This window comes from Scophthalmus maximus, chromosome 22, assembly GCF_022379125.1.
Source record: "Scophthalmus maximus strain ysfricsl-2021 chromosome 22, ASM2237912v1, whole genome shotgun sequence".
Lineage (NCBI taxonomy): Eukaryota > Metazoa > Chordata > Actinopteri > Pleuronectiformes > Scophthalmidae > Scophthalmus > Scophthalmus maximus.
Genome location: NC_061536.1, coordinates 14,127,501 through 14,147,500, shown reverse-complemented (window position 1 = coordinate 14,147,500; position 20,000 = coordinate 14,127,501). Strand labels below are relative to the sequence as shown.

Genomic DNA, 20,000 nt, shown 5'->3' with positions numbered 1-20,000 from the left:
AGAGAGAGACACTCACACACAAGGAGAGAGAGAGAGAGAGAGATCTGTCGTCCTTGTCGCTCTGATCAGTTTGTCAGTCCCGACACGCGGCTCTGCAGTGAAGCTGCATGACGTCATTTAGTTTGAGCGGACACACAGAGGCTGGTTCGTCTGTAACATATACATCTACATCTACATCTACATATATAACATATACTGCACTAATGAGCCGTGATGTCATCGGACGACATGACGTGATGGAGTAAACTGTCCTCTGCACTTTTGCTGAGTCGGGAGGTTTCATGACCTGAATCATGACGACGACGCTCGGTTGGTTTCGTGTCACTGTCGAAGAGACGTGTTCACAATAACGACTGACGTGAAAAAGAAAACAGCTCGTCGGGTTTTATTAAAAATACATTTTCAAGACATTTGCAAATATCTGGTACTTTTTAGTTGAAATGCTCGTTCGTCAGCGGCGGCCATCTTGGTTGTTCACAGTCCCGTCTCTCTGCGTCGTAGTACAAACCCCGCCCCTATTATCAGACAATCGCTTGTGATTGGAGCAGCAACATTTCTGCCGAAAGGGAAATCACTTCCCACTGGAGGAGATCCAGAGCAAATGAAAAAAAAATGAGCTCCCAGAATCCATCTGGGTCGGAGGAGAAAGACAGAAGAAGTACAGATACTGATATTCCCAGTAGTGAGGTTTGGGGAGTGATGATGCTAATGATGATGTCAGCGCCTGTGTGACTCTGCAGAAGGTCACATGGGGGGGGGGGGGGGGGACGAGGAGTCAGCAGCAAACGATTCAATAGAAAAGGAGAAAGAAGAAGGAGAAGTGAACGAGATGAAAGAAAACAGGACGAGACGGAGGAGAGAGACACCAGGGGATGGAGGAGGCGGAGCCTGGTGACGTCACTGCTGGTAGAGACACAGGCCAGTGCTGCATTGCAGAAAACCCAGCGAGGAGGAAGGAAGGAAGGAAAGAGAGAAAAACAACAGCTCATGTCAAACGTCTCCCCGGACTCGTCCTCCTCCCTTCGGACAAACACTGGTCGTCATGGCGAAACGAAAGTACGACAAAGTCCCTACGGCAGAACTGCATCATGGGAGAAGACGTTACGATTTCATCAATGTTCCTTCCCAGGAGAGAGCTCACAAGTTAAAAACAAAAACTGGTATAACTCAAGTTTTAATAATAAAGAATCACATCATGTATATTTTATCCGTTTTAAGTATTTCAACTTTGCTCCAGAGGCGAAAAACTGTTTTTATTTTTGCTGAACGACTCGGAATTCAAAAATAATCCTCAGCTCTGGACGATCGCAATCAGAGCAAATTCAAAAAACACGTCAAGTTTTCTATGAAAAATGAAATCATGGAACGTCAGCATGCGACGGCGCAGTGTGATTGGACGTTGCCCACAGAACGGCATCTTGGGAGTTGTGTAGATGAGTTATGTGCAAAGAAAAGTTTGAGCTTTATCAAAGAACCTGATGTTTTCTCTTCATCGTTCATCTTTTGTCCCGATGATTCAGAAACTCGGTGCTGATCTGGTGTTGTGAAATAACACACACACACACACACACACACACACACACACACACACACACACGTGTCTTTCTGGTCCAGGTGATGAACCGATTCCCAAAGTCTCAATCCGCTCTTCGTACAGGAAGTGACAAGAGAACGTGAAGCCGAGCTGTGGTTTTTAAAGATGGTTGTGGAGGACATGACCTCGTCAGAACCAGACCAACACATCTGTGAAGGATGTGGAAGCACGAGACGTTTCACAAATCTGCAGCAATGATGAAGTCTAGGACCGAAACTAACGCTTGTTTCCATTATTGATGAATGGATCAGTCGTTTGGTTCATGAAATGGTGAAAAATGTCAATCGTGATGATTATCAGTTATCAAAAATAGTTGGCGATTCATTTAGTAGTTGATCACTAACCGACTAACTGCTGCAGCTCTAATGAAGTCATGTCCACGTGGAGGAACTGTCCAGTGTTTATATGCTGTTCCTAATAAAGTGCTCGATGACTATATCTTACTGAAAATAAATGGAGTTCTTCTTATGATATCAAATTCAGCCATATCCCACATAGAGGAGATTAAAATCGCGATATTTATATCGTGTATCGCGATATAACCGATATCGCGTATAGGCCATATCGTGACATCATGTATAGGCCCAGCGTGACAACAGTCTCTCAAAGTCCTCAGACATCCAGTCAACACACTTCTCACCTCCTCTTGTACTCGTCCCGTTCCCTCTTCACCTTGCCCAGCACGTTGTACAGGGCCCGGATCTCCGGTGTGATGGTGTCGATCTGGACCCCGATGCCGTCCGGCTGCGTCCAGGGCCCCGCGACGGAGCCGCTGCCGAACCGGCGGCTGTGGTTGAAGGACCAGGGGAGGAACCGCGGCGGAGGAGGCGGCATGTCGCAGGCGTTGGTCCCGGTGTCGGAGGAGGAGAACCTCTCGTTGATGTTGGTGATGCTTCTGGACGGCTCGCAGGGACTCAGGGCCGGACTGATGGAGAACCCGGACGTGGTGAGGTTGGAGTTGGAGTCCGTCAGGTGGTTCGGGTGGTTCCCCAGCAAGTATCTGTTGTCAAAGGCTGGAGGGGCGTTCAGGGACGGGGAGAGCAGGAGGCCGCCGGGCAGGTAGGCCGAGTTGTTGGCATTGTGGAGCGGGATGAGGCCCGGCCGGACCGGGTGGGGCCCGATGAATCCCGTCTGCACGCCCATGTCTTTGGTCTGCGGCCTCTGGTGCGCGTCCCCCGCGCTCCGCTCCTCCAGCGCCTCGTGCAGCTGCTTCTCCAGCAGCTTGTTCCTGCGCTCCAGCTCGTGCACTTTGGCCAAGAAGCAGCGGAAGCGCAGGTTGAGCGTCTTCAACACGCTGATGTTCGAGCCCAGGTCGTTGCGCAGCGCGGTGGCCGCCGGCGGCACGCGGTGCAGCGGGCTGCTCAGGTGCAGGTAGGCGAGGCCCGACGGCGGCAGCGCGCCCAGGTCCAGCCCGGGGAACCCGTCCGGCCCAAAGCCGCCGTGCTCCCCGAAGAAGTAGCCCGGCTCCGGGATGGCGGAGTCCGTGTGGCCCGTCATCTGGTGGTGGTGCTGCTGCTGCGGGAAGCCGCTCTCCCCCAGGACCGGATTCATGCTCGAGTAGGAAAATCTGAAGTGCTCGAAATCCGGCATGAACCCAGACTTCTGTAGATTCAGCTCGGCAGGTATTTCCGTGTGAGGTCTGATGAGTGTCCCGAACCAGAACCAGGCCCAGCAGCCGCCCCTGCGCGCGCCTCCTCCTCCTCCCGGGTTCACCTTTACGCAGAGGAGCCGCGGGCCAACGGTCAGACGATGCGGCTGAAGCGCGTCACCGTGTCCAGAGGAACCGGTCCTGGCTCCTGACGCACCGAGGGGGACAAATAAAACCCACAGAAACCACCGCAGTGTCTCTGAAACGCGCAGAGTCTGCGGATGGTAAAACCACCGAGTTCACTTCTTTTACGCGGCGGGACTATATGTCACCGAGGCGAAAAACGGAACTAAAAACGGTTAATTCTCTCTGGTCGACGGGATGATTTCAGTCTTCTGATGAACCTGTCGGCCGGTGAGAGGAGAGGAGGCGGGATGTGACGCCGGAGGAGGAGAGAGAGTCTCCGGGACTGCGGCTGTTCGTCACCGTACCGAGTGTGAGAGAGGAGCAGCGGCGCGTAACCGTAATAACCGTGGAAGAGAGGACCGAGTGGTTTCATCCTGTAATAACTGCAGAACGTTCAGCTCCACCACATTCACGTTGCATGACTTCATATTCACCATCACACCTGGACGACCTGGAATCGAACCCCGAGCGTCTGTACCAAAGTCAGCGGTGTAACCCGCCAAGCTGTATGGGGGCAACCAGCTTGTCCATAACTTGCATACGTTCCGAAATGTTCCACATTGTCCGTGTTCCACATTTCTCCGTCATCTCCTTTCACGCCAGTTTGACGTATATAGTTAAAAATCTATAAACCTCACTTCTGCTTTTCATTTCCTCCTCTCCACCATAACTTTTTATCTTCATAATCTCTAGCTTCTTTTTGTTTTCCTGCCTTTGGTGTTTTTCCCTCATTTCAAATTCATGAGTTTGACGACGGGGGTCCTCCTCGGTTCCTGTTCTGTTGCCCCGGCTGCGTGGATGATTATTAATATTTCTGTTGCCCATGGCGACGCCGTTTGTTTATGAAAAGTGCCACGTGAATAAAGTCTGTCTGATTTATTAGTTGTGAAATCCTTCAGCAGGTCAACAGACAGAAAGAGGACGTGAATCTTTCTCCCTGATGAGTAAAATTATTGGGTTTTTTCGGTTTGTGCATGAAAAGTGAAGAACAAAACAAGATCAGTTATTAAAGGCTATATTGAGGAAGACGAGTGATTCATAAGGAAGAGTCAGAAGTTCTGAGTCAGAAGTTCTTTTCCTTCAGAAAACTCGTTGGACAAATTAACAGCCTCACTTGGCCGATATCCCGAAACTAAATTGAAACATTCTGCACCAAACTCTGTTGCGTGTCTGGTCAGGAATTATAGAAACAACTCTAGGAATTAAAATCAATGTAGAGCAAACACAACACACGTCGTCAACACTGAGAGACTTTATTATCCCGTGCAGCTTTGATGCAGCGGGACCGTTCGGTAATGGAATACTCATCCGTGCAAACAGGACAGATGTGACTCTGTGATATTAAAGAAAACATTATTCCTAATATTATTATTACTATCGTCATGAGAAGAGTTTGCTCCCGGGGCGGATGTGCATGTCATCCAGGTACAGGCGAGGGAACAGAGGGCATCATGGGAAGGACTTCACTCCTTGGAGAACATGTGCTGGACGAGGTCGCACACGCGGTTACTGTAGCCGAACTCGTTGTCGTACCTGCGGAGGAACCCAGAGGGAAATATGGGATATCATTCAGAACATCTCCGGGGAGATGGAAACACGGACACAAACAGTACAGAATCTCTGCGACTGAGCGATGGAGTGAAATGTGCCGAGTTTGAAAAACGTTGTCGCGAGGAAATTAGACGAGGGGATATGGGAGTGAGGCGAGCGACAGTCAGACGGAGATTTAACTAAGACGTTGGCTGCTTCTTTAAAAAGAACATGAAGGTTTTATTGTGTAAAGTTAGATATTAAAAGCATTTTCCATAAAAAGCGGAAGTGTCATTTTATTGTGTTTTAATTCACCTTAGTGGTTCAATTTCAAATGAAACGTGTCAGAACAAAAATTAAAAAAACGTCAAACGTTAAATATTCCTGATCATTTTTAATATAACTATTTGACTGTTATTACATGTTTTAGATAGATAGTTTGTGTTTGTATGAACATGAAGTTGATGTTTTGTTTGGTTTTAATAGTTTTTGTTGTCGGGATGAAGAAATATTGAGTTTAACATTTCAAATTTCTCTCATCTCATCTTAATTGACAAAGCTGTAAAAATTCATCCTTCCTCAAACTCTACACACGCGCGCACGCACGCGCGCACGCACGCACGCACACGCACACACACACACACACACACACACACACACACACACACACACACACACACACACACACACACACACACACACGCACACACGCACACACGCACACACGCACACACACACACACAGTTCGCTCACCATGACACCAGCTTGACGAAGTGGTCGTTGAGCGCGATGCCGGCGCCGGCGTCGAAGATGGAGGAGTGAGGGTCGCTGTTGAAGTCCGTGGACACGACCTGAGCGGGACGGAGACGAGCACACACACACACACACACACACACACACACACACACACACACACACACACACACACACACACACACACACACACACACACACACACACACACACACACACACACACACACACACACACACACACACACACACACGTCTGTACTGCACGTTCTTTTAGAAACACGCTGCCATCTGGTGGCTGCTGTATGACACTACACACCATCTTCAACACCTCACCCATCTACTACTAATGGAATAGATCGAGTTTTTTGGTACCTGGTCTTCTGTGTATCCCAGAAATCCCTTCATGGGACCCTCGGCCGCGGCCTTGACCACCTTCTTGATGTCATCGTACTTGGCCTGAAGGAGACCGTGTAATTGGAGAAAATTGATGCAGTTGAATCAGAACGACGGAGAAAGAAGTCCAATATACTGAGGAGATGGTCCGGTTCGTTACACAGATCAACAAGTGGTCATTGCATGATGACCCCCCTTAAAACAACCTTCCCTATCCCGGTCAGAGGGTTCAACTCTCAGAATCATGTCGTCATCAAACAGACAGAATGTCTCCACAGCATCTCTTCTGTCTCGGAACATCCAGGGCGAAGGGCGACCGACCTCGCCGAAGACGAAACATTGCAACAGTCGGGACAGATTTGTTCCCCCGACAACGAGGACATTTTCATTTCAAACAAACGGGACACAAGGATCAGATGAGTAGGTTTTCAAAGTCCAGATAAGAGAGAGTCTTCACAGTCCAAAGTCGAGATAGAGGTTGAACGTTAGCCATCAGCTGTGTGTTGGTTCTGAAGTAGAGGGAGTTTTTATTGAAGGTTATCGTAGATACTCACAGGCTTCTCCAGACGGACAGTCAGGTCGATGACGGACACGTTGGGGGTCGGGACACGGAACGCCATACCGGTCAGTTTGCTGGAAGACGGACGGATCCAAAGTAAAATATCAGGACACGTTACACTCGGTTTTTATTCCCAAGATTGAACCTAACAGGGAAGTTTCCTTTCCCCCCGAGGGGCAGAGGGTCTCGCCCTGGTTCACGCTACCAAAACAGACCGCGGCCAACGTACCCGTTCAGATCGGGGATGACCTTGCCCACGGCCTTGGCGGCGCCGGTGGAGGCGGGGATGATGTTCTGGGAGGCTCCACGTCCGTCCCTCCACAGCTTCCCAGACGGACCGTCCACGGTCTTCTGCGTGGCGGTGACGGCGTGGACCGTGCTCTGGAGGGAGGGAGGGATTGTCGTGATAAGAATACAAATTATCTGGTGAATGAGCGATTGATACAGAAAACGTATGAACTCCCAAAATGTTCTAGTTAGAGAGATAAATGAGTTCTTGCTGCTGGTCAAACATCTGATACTGGTTGTTATCAACTTGTGTGATATCTGGTCATCAGCATTTGTTCATATTTATAATAAGAAATCATATTTCTGTGCATTTGTTTGTATTTTTCATATCTTTCATCAGCTCCACAAAGGAGGTAAAGTTTTGCGCAAACTCCTTGAATGTGAAATAATATGGGGCAATAAACTTTATTCAGATTCTGCAATTCGGAAATGAGCTGAAACCAGTCGACTGAGCTGTGATTGGCCGACCAATCACTTCCTGCTTTGTCTGTAAAATGCTCCTCGTGAACAGGAAGCAGCTGTGTGACGTCGTTACCATGAGACCCTCGACGATGCCGAAGTTGTCGTTGATGACCTTGGCGAGCGGAGCCAGGCAGTTGGTTGTGCAGGAGGCGTTGCTAACGGAGACAAGACAAGGGAACACTCGTCACCGAGGGCACATTCAAGAGACGATCTCCATGATCCAGATGTCCGACGCTCACCTGACAACCTTCATGGAGTTGTCGTACTTCTCGTGGTTGACGCCCATGACGAACATGGGGGCGTCGGCACTGGGAGCGGAGATCACCACCCTCTTGGCTCCGCCCTTCAGGTGAGCCTGCAGAGGGAGAGAGAGAAACAAGATGGAGGTCGTCCAGTGAAGATGGAGAAATGACGCACGTTAGCGTCATCGTGGCTCGTGTCAAAATGATTGTTCCACATGAAACAAATCCTTCTGGGATCGGGTGATGAACTCACAGACGCCTTCTCGATGGTGGTGAACACGCCGGTGGACTCCACCACGTAGTCGACGCCGGCATCGCCCCACTTGATGTTGGCGGGATCCCTCCTGCACAGACAGACTCACACGGTGACGCTGCTGCTGCTGCTGAACGTGAATCCAAAGAGGACAAAGTCACCGTATACTGTACGTACTCGTGGAAGACGGCGATGTGCATGTTGCCCACCACCAGCTTGCCGCCCTCGGCCTTCACCTCCCCGTGCTTCCACACGCCGTGGGTGGAGTCGTACTTGAACATGTAGACCTGCAGCAGGGGGGAGAGAGGATCGACGCCTGAAACCTCACCAGGCTACAAGACTGACACAGGGCTCACGATCATCTGAACCCGTCCTCTCACCATGTAGTCCAGGTCGATGAAGGGGTCGTTGATGGCCACCACCTCCACCTTGCCCCCCGTGGCCGCGGCACGGGTCACCAGACGGCCGATACGTCCGAATCTGAAAGCACGGACGAGAGCTTTAGAGCCTTGAAAGTCTAACTGGGCGTTAGTGGGATCGTTGACATTCACTCAGACACAACACTACAGATTCAGAGGCCTTGAAGTCAACACGAGACTCATATCTGTTCGATACGACGAAGAGCCTGAGGTGAATACGTCACGGTCAGAGTTAGCACGACGTGTGAGGGTGTTCCAGGCGTTTCGGAGAAGAGACGAGTCTTCAGCAGCTTCTTGAAGACGGAGCAGCATCTGCTTGTTCCACCGTCGGAGAACCACAGACCAGAACAGACTACGGTTCCTCGTGTGCAGGGACGGAGACGCCACGGAGGAACGAGACAGTTCTTGACAGGAAACAAACTCTTTATTGTTTCGGTAAAAAAGTTCCAGAAAGTTTCCCGAAAGCAGCTTCAGTTTCATTTTCCTTCTGAGCAGATGTTCCGTCGAGCCCGGTGCTGCTCGATCCCCCTCCCACACTTCCCCCTCTCGAGCCAGCAGGTGGCACTGAAACTCACTGACTCACACCACAGTGGAGTTCAGTGCCGAGGCCCGAGGGGGGCCGACGGGGGGCCGACGGGGGCCGACGGGGGCCGACGGGGCCGACGGGGCCGACGGGGGCCCGAAGGGGGCCGACGGGGGCCGACGGGGGCCGACAGGGGCCGACGGGGGGCCGACGGGGGCCCGAAGGGGGCCGACGGGGGCCGACGGGGGCCGACAGGGGCCGTACAAGGTCCACCGACCTTGACTGACGATAACAATACTTCTGGCCCGGCAGCTGGGAGCCTGTTTTCACCTAATATGGCTGCGGTTCCATCAGGTCGGACACGAGCTGCTCGTTCAGCAGCGGAATTGATTCACACATTAAGAAACCTGCTTGACTTGACAGTTTCTTTCAGGAGTGAGAAAGAGCTCTAACCCTGAGGCGGCTGCTGATGGACACACGTAAGATGACCAACGAATCAGTCAAGTGATGACGACGTGTCAAACAACGTTCTTCAGTGCGCTCCCTGAATTGCAACGTGAACCCGAAACTAAGCGGATCGAGTATATATGTTATAAGACATGAACCTTAGATCTGCTTCAAGTTGTTTCACTAAGAATGAATTTCCACAACGTTCAGTCCAGAGTTCAGAGCAGAGCCACAAACGTTCAGCTGGAGAGATTTGTACGTTCGGGACTCGCGGTCTGGATCTCCTCCAACGGAGAGGTGATTTCCCTCCGGCAGAATGCTTTCTGGTCCAATCACAACCGATTATCTGATAATGGGCGGGGTTTCTACCATACCAGTCAAGAACCTAAAGCAATAGACCTAAAGTAGATCACCTAAACTCGTCACAAAGAAGAAGAAAGGTGAAAGCATCACTCTGTCACCACACTAGTCACACTTCCCATGACCGAGTCCTGTGATGTCACGGTGCATGTCTCAGGTGTCACATGACAGACGTACTGTACGTTCTCATGGGACAGAGACGATGACTCGCTCTTTAACGTTCTGAATGTCACCGCTCTGTCAGGACCACGAGGGGAAGCGTCAGTGGACACGCAGCTTCCCCTCGGTTAGTGTGGGGAAGCCACCGAGCAGCCGGACGGACAAACTGGAGCGGAGGCCCAGTTGTTGGTGCTGGTCCAGGGCCAAGAGTGAGGGGCCGAGTCTCCCTGCAGCTCATCATCAGCTGCTTCACTGAGGAGGAGGAGGAGGAGGAAGAGAAGGAGGAGGAGGAAGAGGAGGAGGAGGAGCAAGAGGAGGAGGAGGAGGAAGAGGAGGAGGAGGAGGAAGAGGGCGAGGAAGAGGAGGAGGAAGAGGAGGAGGAGGAAGAGGAGGAAGAGGAGGAAGAGGAGGAGGAGGAGCAAGAGGAGGAAGAGGAGGAGGAGGAAGAGGAGGAGGAGGAAGAGGAGGAGGAGCAGGAGGAGGAAGAGGAGGAGGAGGAAGAGGAGGAAGAGGAGGAGGAGGAGCAAGAGGAGGAAGAGAAGGAGGAGGAGGAGGAAGAGGAGGAGGAGGAGCAAGAGGAAGAGGAAGAGGAGGAGGAGGAAGAGGAGGAGGAGGAGCAAGAGGAGGAGGAGGAGGAAGAGGAGGAGGAGGAGGAGGAGGAGCAAGAGGAGGAGGAGGAGGAGGAGGAAGAGGAGGAGGAGGAAGAGGAGCAAGAGGAGGAGGAGCAAGAGGAGGAAGAGGAGGAGGAAGAGGAGGAGGAGGAGGAAGAGGAGGAGGAGCAGGAGGAGGAAGAGGAGGAGGAGGAAGAGGAGGAGGAGGAGGAAGAGGAAGAGGAGGAGGAGGAGCAAGAGGAGGAGGAGCAGGAGGAGGAGCAGGAGGAGGAAGAGGAGGAGGAGGAAGAGGGCGAGGAAGAGGAGGAGGAAGAGGAGGAGGAGGAGGAAGAGGGCGAGGAGGAGGAGGAGGAAGAGGGCGAGGAGGAGGAAGAGGAGGAAGAATAAGAAGAGGAGGAGGAAGAGGAGGAGGAAGAGGAGGAGGAGCAAGAGGAGGAGGAGGAAGAGGAGGAGGAGGAGGAGGAAGAGGAGGAGGAAGAGGAGGAAGAGGGGGAGGAAGAGGAGGAGGAGGAGGAGCAAGAGGAGGAGGAGGAGGAAGAGGAGGAGGAGCAGGAGGAGGAAGAGGAGGAGGAGGAAGAGGAGGAGGAGGAAGAGGAGGAGGAAGAGGAGGAGGAGGAGGAAGAGGAGGAGGAGGAAGAGGAGCAAGAGGAGGAGGAGCAAGAGGAGGAAGAGGAGGAGGAAGAGGAGGAGGAAGAGGAGGAGGAGGAGGAAGAGGAGGAGGAGCAGGAGGAGGAAGAGGAGGAGGAGGAGGAGGAAGAGGAGGAGGAGGAGGAAGAGGAAGAGGAGGAGCAAGAGGAGGAGGAGCAGGAGGAGGAGCAGGAGGAGGAAGAGGAGGAGGAAGAGGAAGAGGAAGAGGAGGAGGAGCAAGAGGAGGAGGAGGAGGAAGAGGAGGAGGAGGAGCAAGAGGAGGAGGAGCAGGAGGAGGAGAAGGAGGAGGAAGAGGAGGAGGAAGAGGAGGAGTAGGAGCAAGAGGAGGAAGAGGAGGAGGAAGAGGGCGAGGAAGAGGAGGAGGAAGAGGGGGAGGAAGAGGACGAGCAAGAGGAGGAGGAGGAGGAAGAGGAGGAGGAAGAGGAGGAGGAGCAAGAGGAGGAGGAGGAAGAGGAGGAGGAGGAGGAGGAGCAGACGTTTCCCCGGTGACCTCCAGAGGCTGAGCAGCGTCCGTGAGCCGTCGGCCGGATGGTTCATTGAATTTCAGGGGAAAAGGTTGGAGGGTTAAAAATAGAGGAGGGGAGGGCGACAGGAATGTGACAGCTGACAGATACGGACGGAGCGGGCGATTGGACCGGTGGGGGATGATGAAGAAGAAGAAGAATGGACGGCCACCGTGACGCCGCGACAACACCGGACTATAAATAACCAGAGAATAGAGACGGGTCCGGTCGCCGTCCAGAATTTGGAACAAAGAAAGTTTCAAATAAAAAGATGCTCAGGTCAATTCATTTAAATGTTCACGGTTCGATTCCCAATATATCAAATCTCTTTAAAGAACTTTGAATATCTCATTCTGCATCCTGCACTTATGATTTATGATACTATATAAAAGAAAATCCCCAAAATACTGAGAAGCCGAAACCAGATCACGTTTATCTTGAAGAGTTACTCACTGACTAAAAATAAAAAAAAAGGTTCTACTTATTGTTTCTGCTCTGCAGAGACGTTAATGAACATTTAGTCAAACATGAGGAGAAACTTTTCTACTTTTCTTTTTTTTGACTCGTTTGATTCGACAAAATCTCCAAAAGCTTAAATCCATGATTTCATCTTCACAATGAATAAAATCCTCTTTTCAAATTGTCTTTGTCTGACTCCATTATGCTAAAATAATCAAAATCCTCAGAGGTTATATATATATATATGTGTGTGTGTGTGTGTGTGTGTATGTATATATATGAATAATGGCTCCATTACTCTCGGCCTCACGTGTGAAGAAAAGGTTCAGTACGATTTAAGGACTAAAGGATTTTTGGTACGTTGCTCCTTCAGTTGGATTAACTCCATTTCATCATCATCATCATCATCATCATCATCATCATCATCATCATCACCTAATCAATCCGTTTCCCCGACTTACAAGTGAAGTTTGTTCAGGTTGCAAATGGGAGATGAAGACAAAGTGCCAAAGTCTTTCAGGGAATTTGAAAATATGCCCATGCATAAATATAAATATAAATATATTAAATAAATAAAAATTCAAAATAAATAATAAATGCTGCAATGCTATAATTAATGATGCTGTTTGAATTCTGACCAAAGAACCAAAGGTGATATATTTCATTGTCCTCGTCGGTTTGTTGAGCTTCTGTAAAAAAAATCCCAGTTTGAACTTTGTTTTTCATATTCAGAGAATTTGAGCCGTGACAAGTAGTCGATTATGATTTCAAAACTATGTAGATTTAACGATTTGAGTCAAAAACAGTTTAGTAGAAGACAAGATTCACTATGTTTTGGTTCTCAGGTGAAACCTCCAGATTCCCTGAGCTCAGGTCAATCAACAGAGGAAGTAATAATCATGAGTTGTAGTACAGTTCAGTACAGTGGCTCCATATATGGAAGTTTTATTCTGAGCTTGAGCCGAAGGAAAAGAAACTCACCCGTTGATTCCGATCTTCACCATGTTGTCTGCTGTGGTCTGATCCTCACTGGAAGAGAGAGAATCAAAAGCATGTTCACAAAGCTACATCTTCAAGACAAAACATGACTCAGGTCTCCATGACGACGACCAGCGGAAGTCCAAACAACTGATATTAATAATCATAATCTGCATCTGCAGAAATGTGTCTCCAAGAGGTTTGGAGACAGATCGTAGATCAGAGGAAGTTTTTTTCTTCCACCTGTTGCGCAGAGTGGCGCGTAAAACCAGAACCAAACTGGCTGAGCTTCTTCTTCTTCTTCTTCTTCTTCTTCTTCTTCTTCTTCTTCTTCTTCCTCTGCGCAGTTTTCACAACGTCACTCAGTCGAAAGTACAGGAAGAGGTTAAAGAGTAAGTGAGTGAATGAGTCGGTACCGTGTGTCAAGGCTCCTCGGTGCGTCTTGTCCTCTGAGGGAGAAGTTGGAGCGGGGACGAGCGGAGGCGCGTCGTCGCCATTTATCGCCGCTGCGCGCCGCCGGACACGCCCCCCCGGGACTGGTCACGCCCCCTCTGACTGGCCACGCCCCCGTCAGAATGTCAAGGTCGACGTCTACGCCCCTTCACTGAGGTATAATGCGCAAATACCACGGTCAGTCACGAGCTTAAATATTCAACTTCTGTGAATAAGTTCTTCTAAATATTGCAAAACAAAAAGAAGTTCAGTTGTGAAGTAAAGGTCGGCCTACAGATATGACCTGAGCTCGCTTCACATGGTCTGTACATGTGAAAGGGGGCGTGACACAAAGGTCCGACTGAAGGTCAGACGGGATGTTGGGTCGGTTTGTGCAACAGCCCACGAAAAGAATGAAACTGAACAAAAAGAATAAAACTAAGAGAGTGAAACAAAGAGAATGAAACAAAGCTCTGATAAGATAAACCGAGTCTCTGTTGTGTGAGCTCACGTCTGCTCCGGTGTCACAGTGTGTGAAGAGTGAACATTCCTGCTGCCACTGATAACTCCCGACCCGTCCGCCGCACGCCGTGCTCTATCGTACGACGGGAGCGGTTGCTATGACAACCCCGTGTTGGTTGTGGGCAGCCGGTCTCTCTCCCGTCTGACCTCTCAGGTTGAACAAACCCGACGAGGAAGAGTCCGTGACCCTGTCAACGTTTCGTGTACATGGTCGACGTATCAGGATCGGGAGTCTTCGTCCAAATATCGATATCGGTCGGGCTCCAGTTATATTGTTTTACTTTAACTAATCAAAGTTTTGTGGCTTTTTTCCATGTTTTCAAATGTCTTACAGTTATGTCACATTGATGTATTAATGATGTTTTCTTCTTGCTTGTATGTTTCTTGCTTGTACATATGAAAACATTTTATACATGTTTTCATATGTTGATTAGTATGATCTACACGCATGTTAATTAATGTACATGGTCCCTTTTGAATAAACTTATAAAACAGAACATATCACAAAGAACTGAAACTGAAAATCCTTGATTATATGAAATTATTTGACCAAGGGGAGAGATTCCCAACAACACGAATCAGACACATTAGATCGTTCAATCCTTCTCCGTGGGGATCATTTATTTTCCCACTGCGACATTCCCACTTTCTCTCTTTTTTCTTCTTTTTCTTCTTCTTCTTCTTCTTCTTCTTCATTCCACATCGAGGCTCAAATCTGAGACAATGTGGTGATTTGTTTTCAGACGAGTCAGAAGAAGAAGAAGCGGTGAACTGACCTCCAGGATGAAGAGGATGAAGAGGAGGAGGAGGAGGAGGAGGAGGAGCAGGAGGAGGAGGATGCATGGACAGTCTGGGAAAGACCAAAGGAACCCAGCTCTTTCACTGCTCGGTGGCGCCCTCTGGTGAAAATATTAACAACGTGCAGAGACACCAGGAGAAAAAATCAACTTCACAACTCCATCATTTCAGATTCAATCTGAATCTTGTTTCTATTATTTGTTTCATTTGTTCCGAGTCACACTCGAGTCTCTGATTGTTTCATTGACTGTGTGTGATTTGACGGTGACGGTCTCAAGTGGACATTTCAGCTTCAACCTGTTTGGACAAAAGCAGCGAAACACAGAATAAAAAAAAAAAAAGATTTCCGTGGAAGAAGCAGTTTGACAATTTGACAAACTCTTATTTTTTCTGGAGCTTTCAACCACATCTCACCGGCTCTCCTCGGTAAAATGACCTTTCATTCCACCGCGTCGTGGCGGATCGGCCTCCGTGACGGGTGAGTTGACAGAGAAAGACACAGGTGAAGTCGAAAGCTCAAACATGGAGCTCCTCAAAAGTGAAGCCAAATCCTCCTGACGCCCCCTGGTGGCTGGCTGCAGTATAGAGTCATAAGCCCCGCCCCCTCCAGGTTAGCAGAGGGGACATGTCGATGTTTCCGTAATGCGAGGTGGTTCTCATCACACTGACATGTGTTCACGTGTTCCGTTTTCTGATCAGTTTGATGATGAAAAAAAAACAAAAACGGGCCGAGACGTCATGATTGATGTCGCCGATGACGCTGACTCACGATTGGTTGAGCACGTGTGTGGGCGGGAGCCTCGATACCGACTCCAAGTGATGTCACTAGCATTAAAATGGTGACGGAGTGGAGACGATATCGTCACTCTTTATCGTCACTCATCAAAAGAAAATGTCATGTGAGTTTCTTTATTTTATTGGTTATGTAAATAACTCTGGCTCCGAGTGTCGCTGCTCTCAGCTGCAGTCAGAAGTGAGAAGCTCCAGTGATATGAGAATATTACAAATCCACAGCTCGAGAATTTCGGGAGCTTTCGGTCTTTTTATTTAAAACTACTCTGATCTTCTTTTTTATTTCTTTAAAGACAGTTTTCCCACAAAGTGCCGAGCATCAGATGGTAAGAAGCTTTCCTGAGTATTAAACTTCCTGTAACCTGACGTGACTCAGGCAGAGTTCATGAACAAAGAGACGGATGAGTCAAAGACAGAAGTGATCAGGAAGGTGAGCGAGTTCCTGCAGAGTGATTGAAAATTAAAAATTGATGAGAAAAACAATCAAAACAATTTGCCTAAAATGTTATAAAACACCTCGTTTATCTCAATGAACTCTTGCTGTTTTTTCTGTGTTTTCATATCCTGAGAAATATGAATGAATTATGAATGATAAATCCCACACGGCCTCCTCAGCCCCCCGTCTCCTCCCTCCTCACCTGCGTCCTCTCCGATCAGAGGACGAGACAAGGACGCTGCGCTGCTCGTCTGCCAGCGGCGGTGCTCTGCGATTCAGTCGATGAAGACGGATGATCTAATCCTGCGTAGGAGGAGGAGGAGGAGGAGGAGGAGGAGGAGGGGGAGGGGGAGGAGGGAGGAAGAGGAGGAGGAGGAGGAGGAGGAGGGGGAGGAGGAGGGAGGAGGAGGAAGAGGAGAAGGAGGAAGAGGAGGAGGAGGAGAGGGGGGGAGGAAGAGGAGGAGGAGGAGGAGGAGGAGGAGGAGGAGGAGGAGGGAGAGGAGGAAGAGGATGAGGAGGGAGGGGGAGGAGGGAGGAAGAGGAGGAGGAGGAGGAGGAGGAGGAGGAGGAGGGGGAGGGGGAGGAGGGAGGAAGAGGAGGAAGAGGAGGAGGAGGAGGGGGAGGAGGAGGATGGGGAGGAGGAGGAGGGAGGAGGAGGAGGAGGGAGGAGGAGGAAGAGGAGGAAGAGGAGAAGGAGGAAGAGGAGGAGGAGGAGGGGGGGGGGAAGAGGAGGAGGAGGAGGAGGGAGAGGAGGAAGAGGATGAGGAGGAGGAGGGAGGAGGATGGGGAGGAGGAGGAGGGAGAGGAGGAAGAGGATGAGGAGGAGGAGGAAGAAGAGGAGGAGGAGGAATTGGAGGATGGGGAGGAGGAAGAGGAGGAGGAGGAGGGGGAAGAGGGGGATGAGGATGGGGAGGAGGAAGAGGAGGAAGGAGGAGGAGGGGGAGGAGGAGGAGGATGGGGAGGAGGAGGAGGAAGATGGGGAGGAGGTGGAGGGGGAGGAGGAGGATGGGGAGGAGGAAGAGGAGGATGAGGAGGAAGAGGAGGAAGATGGGGAGGAGGAGGGGGAGGAGGAGGAGGAGGGGGAGGAGGATGAGGAGGATGGGGAGGAGGAAGAGGAGGAAGGAGGAGGAGGGGGAGGAGGAGGAGGAAGATGGGGAGGAGGAGGAGGGGGAGGAGGAGGATGGGGAGGAGGAAGAGGAGGATGAGGAGGAAGAGGAGGAAGATGGGGAGGAGGAGGGGGAGGAGGAGGAGGAGGGGGAGGAGGATGAGGAGGAGGAAGGAGGACGATGGGGAGGAAGAGGAGGAGGAGGAAGAAGAGGAAGAGGAGGAAGAAGAGGAGGAGGAGGAAGGAGGATGATGGGGAGGAGGAAGAGGAGGAGGAGGAGGAAGAGGAGGAGGAGGAGGACGGGGCCACTTCAGTTCAGTTCTTTTTAACTGCTGGCTGCAGCTCCTGGTGAAACCCTAGACAACCTAGTGAAGACAGTTTCAACCTCAGATAAACTCATAAACTAAATAATAAATAATTCTCCAAATGAATGTTCACACTCGGAACTTTGTCCCCGGTCGCTCGTATTAGAAGCACATGAAGAAGAAGAAGTTCGTCCAGGAGGAGAAGAGAAATAGAAAACGGTTTTGTCCCGGAGAATAACAGAAGAGATGCTGTGTTCGTGACAAAGTTCATGAGCAGGATCAGAAAGAGCTGAGTCACTCCGCTCCGCCACAAACTCATCAGGTTATTATCACCACGGTCACACAACCTCCTCTGCTCTCTGTTCTGTATCGGTGATTCTTTTTGTCACGATGGCACCTGAGGTCCTGAGGTGAAGATCTGTGGGCTTTCACACCTGTACAGGTCGAACGGTGTTGAACTACCTGAGGATTGAGTTTTATATCCACTTGATTCAATGTTTCAGTGTTGAAGATCAGACCGAAGCCAATGATCGACCGATCCTATCTCAGATAAGATAAGATCAAAAAGAAAAAGTTAAGAAAAGATAAATTAACTTAAGAAAAGAAAAGGTAAGAAAAACATAAGATTAGAAAAGATAAGAAAAGTTAAATCAAGTCAAGAAAAGTTCAGATTAGATTAGAAAAGTTGTATGAAGTTAAGAAGAGTTAATCCTTCATTGTCCCAAAGGACACAATTGATCAAAGGTGAACGTTTTCACATTGTTTGTGATTTTTCTGACGGATCAAAGTCCAGAGGTCACTTTTCTTTGACCTCTGTGTTTGGTCTCCACCTCCTCGTGCAGTCTCGTTCGTTTCGGTTCCACAGAGGAACTTTCTCCGATCAGCAGGACGACGCAGCAGCAGGAAACAAAGAGCTCGATTGTGGGATCAGTCGTTCTGGCGTCTTCCTGCTGCGGCCTCCAACATTTTAAATCCCGTGTGTTATCGTTATCATCACCAGATGTTCCTGTGATGGGAGCAGGATACTGTACCTACTGGAGAATAATGCCATGTCCGTCTTCACCCTCTCTCCCCTCGCCGCCCCTGCCCCTCCCGTCCGGCGGAGGAAACCCCGCGCGGGGAAGCGTCCTTAAAGTCATCGGGGGGTGTGAGCACTTTTTATCAAGAGGCAAGTCCTGCTCCTCAGGCTGCCAAGGACAGGATTACCCAGCGGAGGACAGGCACGCCGCTGACACACACACACACACACACACACACACACACACACACACAGAACCGCGGAGACACTTCTGAGGGACGACCCTGAATTTAATGGATTTTTTCCAAACGTGGTGAGAATACTGGGACTTTCTCTCCAGACAATGAGCTGATCAGACAGAGGTCAAAGGTTGAGGACTTGAAAAGGTTCACATGCTCTGATGTTCAGTGAACGCATCAGTTTCCTGCAGCTCCTCTTGGTTTTTCTTTTTTAGCTCTTGTCTCCTTAATGAAGCCCCTCCCCCTCCAGATGAAGCCTCTTCCGTAACATTGTGACATCACCTTGTCACGGAAGTATCGTCCGGACGACTGACGAGGCGTTTCAGGAGCGTCAGGAGTTCTGATCCTTCCCTCGGACTTTGGGCTTTTTAACTTTGCTGAACTTTTACCTATAAAACTAAAACACACGAGAGGAAAAAGAAACAAAAAAACGAAAAAAAAACAGAACACGTCTCCATTAAAGCCCCAGTGTGTCATTTTGGTAATTTTCTGGCGCCATCTGGTGGTAAAGTTGCAAACCACCACCCAGCTGAGCGACCGACAGGGGACACTTTATGGCGGCGCACCACTGGTTCCATTTCCTGTTTCCGTCAGCGTCTGAAAGTTTAATGTGAACGAGACGTGTTCTGGACGTTTAACAACACGACGTAGAAACATGGAGACTCACACGGAGGTCGTCCACCTCATGGAACTGTATCTAACATATAAACATATATATAAACAACAATACAGCGTCCGGCTGCTTCAGCATATTTAGGCTTTAAGAAAAATGAATGAACCCTGCAGTCGTACCTCAGTCCCGTGAAGCTGAACGCTGTCTCATACTTCTATCCTTGTAGGACATCTGTCACCTGCGGCTTGACAAAAGGACAAAAAATAAATATAATAATAATAAAGAAATCCATGTTCCAACACCAAGAAGTTCAATTCTCATTCTTCAGCCAAAAAAGCAATTTAACAACTACCATCCGCTGACGGGTCTTTCATCATCTCACACACACACACACGCACGCACGCACGCACGCACGCACGCACGCACGCACACACACACACACACACCTATAAATAGAAAGCTACGAGCTCGTCTTCACAGGTATACGCCTCTTTCCTCCATCCTTCTCTTCTCACCTTCTCCTCCTCCAGCTCCTTCTCTCTCTCGTCTTCCATTCATCTCCCCCAGCCAGAATACTAATCAACCTCTCTCCTCCTCCTCTTCATCCCTCCTTCGTTGCCATCTCAAGTTTTTTTTCTTTTTAAATTCCTACAGACACTCACATTCCCCCATAAATTTTCTCTGCTTGAATTCTTCGTCCTCATCTCTCAGCATGACTCAGACTTTATCCTCCCTCCCTCTCCTCCTCTTCATCTCTCCATCCCTCCCTCTCCTCCTCTTCAT

The 20,000-nt window shown here is 49.8% G+C and overlaps 2 protein-coding genes and 1 long non-coding RNA gene across 5 annotated transcripts in view; all 3 read right to left on the bottom strand.

Annotated features, from left to right (window-relative positions):
• The window catches only part of LOC118292258 (non-homologous end joining factor IFFO1-like), a 9,185-nt gene extending 4,716 nt beyond the window's left edge, over window positions 1-4,469 (bottom strand). Inside the window, exon 1 of the mRNA XM_035621042.2 lies at window positions 2,235-4,469. Within this exon, the coding sequence (XP_035476935.2) occupies window positions 2,235-3,184 (950 nt within the window). The 5' untranslated portion in view covers window positions 3,185-4,469. The remainder of the gene's footprint in view (window positions 1-2,234) is intronic.
• A 136-nt stretch (window positions 4,470-4,605) lies between these two features.
• Window positions 4,606-13,515, bottom strand: LOC118292265 (glyceraldehyde-3-phosphate dehydrogenase). 2 transcript variants are annotated; one of them, XM_035621056.2, is made up of 12 exons: window positions 13,374-13,515; window positions 12,961-13,008; window positions 8,231-8,330; window positions 8,028-8,137; window positions 7,851-7,941; window positions 7,595-7,710; window positions 7,429-7,510; window positions 6,835-6,986; window positions 6,601-6,679; window positions 6,026-6,109; window positions 5,652-5,749; window positions 4,606-4,901 (listed from the first exon to the last, which is right to left on the bottom strand). In XM_035621056.2, exons 2-12 carry the CDS (start codon window positions 12,981-12,983, stop codon window positions 4,832-4,834), a joined length of 1,005 nt encoding a protein of 334 aa, XP_035476949.2. In that variant the 5' UTR covers window positions 12,984-13,008; window positions 13,374-13,515; the 3' UTR covers window positions 4,606-4,831. The 2 variants fall into 2 exon arrangements, with proteins under 2 accessions (XP_035476949.2, XP_035476950.2); XM_035621057.2 differs by lacking the exon at window positions 13,374-13,515 and adding an exon at window positions 13,201-13,269.
• Window positions 13,516-14,332: 817 nt separating this feature from the next.
• Window positions 14,333-19,978, bottom strand: LOC118292279. Of its 2 annotated transcripts, none has more exons than XR_007030352.1 (3): window positions 19,733-19,978; window positions 19,397-19,461; window positions 14,333-16,240 (listed from the first exon to the last, which is right to left on the bottom strand). It is a non-coding gene; the product is annotated as an uncharacterized LOC118292279 (long non-coding RNA). The 2 variants fall into 2 exon arrangements; XR_007030353.1 differs by having other exon boundaries at window positions 19,397-19,455.
• Window positions 19,979-20,000: the final 22 nt, after the last annotated feature.